The following is a 3178-nucleotide window of genomic DNA, read 5'->3' as shown; positions in this document are numbered from 1 at the left end:
GCCATTGCTCCAGCCCCTAGTAACTGATGAGCCATTGCTCCAGCCCCTAGTAAATGATGAGCCATTGCTCCAGCCCCTAGTAAATAATAAGCCATTGCTCCAGCCCCTAGTAACTGATGGGCCATTGCTCCAGCCCCTAGTAACTGATGAGCCATTGCTCCAGCCCCTAGTAAATGATAAGCCATTGCTCCAGCCCCTAGTAACTGATGAGCCATTGCTCTAGCCCCGTAAAGATAATTTTTTTAAAGAGACATATTTTTAAAGAGAAAATAAAAAAATCAAAGAGGACAAAACTTTAAAATAACCCCAACATATGCAGAAACAAGTTCATTTTAAAAAAGTCACTATTTTCTCCCCAGTATAAAATGAACTGCAATCTAATCAAGTCTTCCTGGCTAACTGCCTTTCCAGACTATGGGAAAGATAAAGGCACACACCAAAGGAACCAGACAGATATAAAACCACACCCATCTAGAAGATAACAGGCCTGATAGCTCCATCAGGTTAAACACATGAAGTTCACAAAGGATGCATCGATGAAGTTCCCATTAACGGAACATTGGCCATAAAAACTATATACGCTGTATGAACCTTGCCTGGTCCTGATTAAAAGAAGTCAACCCTAAGGACAGATTTCAGCACAGTACAGAATTTTGCTTAAAGGCAACTACCATGAGAAGATGACATCAGAACAACACTCAAAAGAAAACATTCCTGCTTCATCAGATAGCCCAGTGGTCGCCAGGCAGAGTTAGGGTATATGGGAGTTTCCTAAAAGACAAGAATAAAAAGATGGAAGGCTAGGGTTTTCCTGTTCAGAATTTAAGGGTCAGGTCTATGCTACTGGAACTTAGGACAGAAGGAAGCGACACCTTTAAGCCTTTCTTTTGCTATTACCAGATGCACCCTCAAAATCCTGGACATACCGCATGCTAGTGCTCAAAATACGACAAAACAGGGGACGTTCTTTTCACACTTAGGAAAATTCACTTCTTTCACTTCCTGTCTGTTTCCTCTTTTCTACTACAATCTCCTAAAAAAATATTTAGAAATAGCAAGCATATCAGGATGTAAACGCATGCATTCGATAACTGAACTCTTCAGAAACGCATATTCATCTCCTACCCCTTAGTAGTGTCTATGTTTGATGTCATGAATTTTTAGAAAGGAAAGAAATTCTTAAATTTCTTATTAGAAATGTACAGAAGGCAACACAGTTGCACTCACATAAACAAAACCGTGATGTTAACAATTATGGATTTCGGGTTGTGAGCCACCATGTAGTTGCTGGGAGTTGAACTCTTGACCTTTGGAAGATCAATCAGTGTTCTTACTGAGTCATCTCACCAGCTCAAAAATTTTTGAAAGTTTTTCTCAGACTTCTACATGTGCACCGTAGTGTTCTCTTCCTTGTCCCACCCCTCACACCACTCTCTCTCCCACTCTCTCTCACACATACAAATACACACGCGTGCACACACACACACATATACACACACACACACAAAGTAAATAAATATAATTTATTTAAAAGATAAAGCTGGGCGTGGTGGCACACGCCTTTAATCCCAGCACTTGGGAGGCAAAGGCAGGCGGATTTCTGAGTTTGAGGCCAGCCTGGTCTACAGAGTGAGTTCCAGGACAGCCTATACAGAGAAACCCTGTCTCAAAAAAAAAAAAAAAAAAAAATTATGGATTTCATACTTATGTTTAAAAACAAAAATGTGTATTCTTGCCAAATGCTATTCTAAAGTCTTCCGACTTGCTCGTTGTTAAAGCAGTGCTAGGTGATGAGACAGATAATCTTCAACTGAAATAACCAGTACTCCAAAGGATTCAGTCAGTTCCCAGTACTCCAAAGGATTCAGTCAGTTCCCAGCTCTCTGTATTTCCTCACCTCCAGGCAGGGCTGACAGCCATCTTTCAACTTTTCCAAATAAAGAAAACTATACAAGGAACACGGAAACTTACTTTTTGGATGGCTTCTTCCATGTCCAGCTCAAACTGCTCATTCTGCAGCACTCTGAGGAACCTCTGGCGTTCAACCTTCTCATTGTTTTCATTTTGTACCACTTGGTTCTTGGCTTGCCTCTCTAACTTATTCATGAGTTGTACGTTCAATGATTTGCGGAAGTTTTCATCTACTAACTTCTGATGCTTTTCACTAAAGCTCAAAGCTCTCTTTTTGGTCGCCTACAGTGCGGGGGGGGGGGAATATACATAATTCAATATTCCACAATCTATTCTTTCAAAAGATACTGCTAAATCTCTATAATAAACAATGTAAAAACAGGTAACAGTATAAAGGATCTTTGGCTTTAATTCAGGATATACTAATTAATATTTAAATATGATAAAGTAAACTTGACGGCGTACTGATTAAATGAGTACTACTAATAATCCCTATTTTGTAGAGGAAGCAGGAAAAGATTAAGTAAATTAAAATTCAACAGCACCAGTGAGGGCGGATCTCTCCAGCTGCAGCTTTACCACCAGAGAGTTGCCTCTCCCCCCACCCACAACAGAGCAGATTTAAAGATGTATCTATTTCGATGAGAGGGGGGAAGGTGCAGAAATGCCTGGAATGTTCCTGAGAAAACCCAGAACCTTCTAGAAAGCAAATCTAAGTTTCTCACAGACCTCTCGGATTACGCATTTCAAATTATATTTCAGAGAGCGCTAGACTACAAATAAACAAACATGCAGTTTGAAGGTCCCTGACCGACCCTTCCCCCGGCCTCCGAGCTGCTCACCATCTCGGTTGGCTTTAAACCTCCTCCTCCGGCAGGATGGGTCTCTGCCTCAGTTGCAAACGCGTCTTCCTGAGCAGCAGCCACGGTGGCGGATCCCTGTGCACGCTGGTTTAAGTTTACGCTGTGTCCCGGCAACCGCCAAAAAATGCACCGCCCGCCCAAGCAGGACGCGGCCTCCCATTGGCTGGCACAATATCCAATCAGCACGGAGAGTCTTCGTTGCCAGGCAGGAGCGTTCCTTTCATAGGACCAAGCCGGAAGCGCCAAGTTCGAACACTATGCTCTAGCGGGAGCCGTTTACATCCAAACGGAGCTAAACTCTGAGATCTGGAGCCCAGCTGAAGCCCCAAGGAATCCCAGTAAGCTCGGACTTGTCACTGCAGTGGACTGAGGGATGGTGCTCCCTCTAGCATCCTCAGGCGGTA

At 42.9% G+C, this 3178-nt stretch overlaps 1 protein-coding gene across 1 annotated transcript in view; it reads right to left on the bottom strand.

Moving 5' to 3' along the window:
- The window catches only part of Mns1 (meiosis specific nuclear structural 1), a 21051-nt gene extending 18152 nt beyond the window's left edge, over window positions 1-2899 (bottom strand). The window contains exons 1-2 of the mRNA XM_021207341.1: window positions 2754-2899; window positions 1972-2193 (exon numbers count right to left, since the gene is read on the bottom strand). Of these exons, the coding sequence (XP_021063000.1) occupies window positions 1972-2193; window positions 2754-2756 (225 nt within the window). The 5' untranslated portion in view covers window positions 2757-2899. The remainder of the gene's footprint in view (window positions 1-1971; window positions 2194-2753) is intronic.
- Window positions 2900-3178: the final 279 nt, after the last annotated feature.

This window comes from Mus pahari, chromosome 10, assembly GCF_900095145.1.
Source record: "Mus pahari chromosome 10, PAHARI_EIJ_v1.1, whole genome shotgun sequence".
NCBI classification, from domain to species: Eukaryota; Metazoa; Chordata; class Mammalia; order Rodentia; family Muridae; genus Mus; species Mus pahari.
The sequence above is the reverse complement of the archived record's forward strand: the minus strand, read 5'-3'. Positions and strand labels throughout refer to the sequence as shown.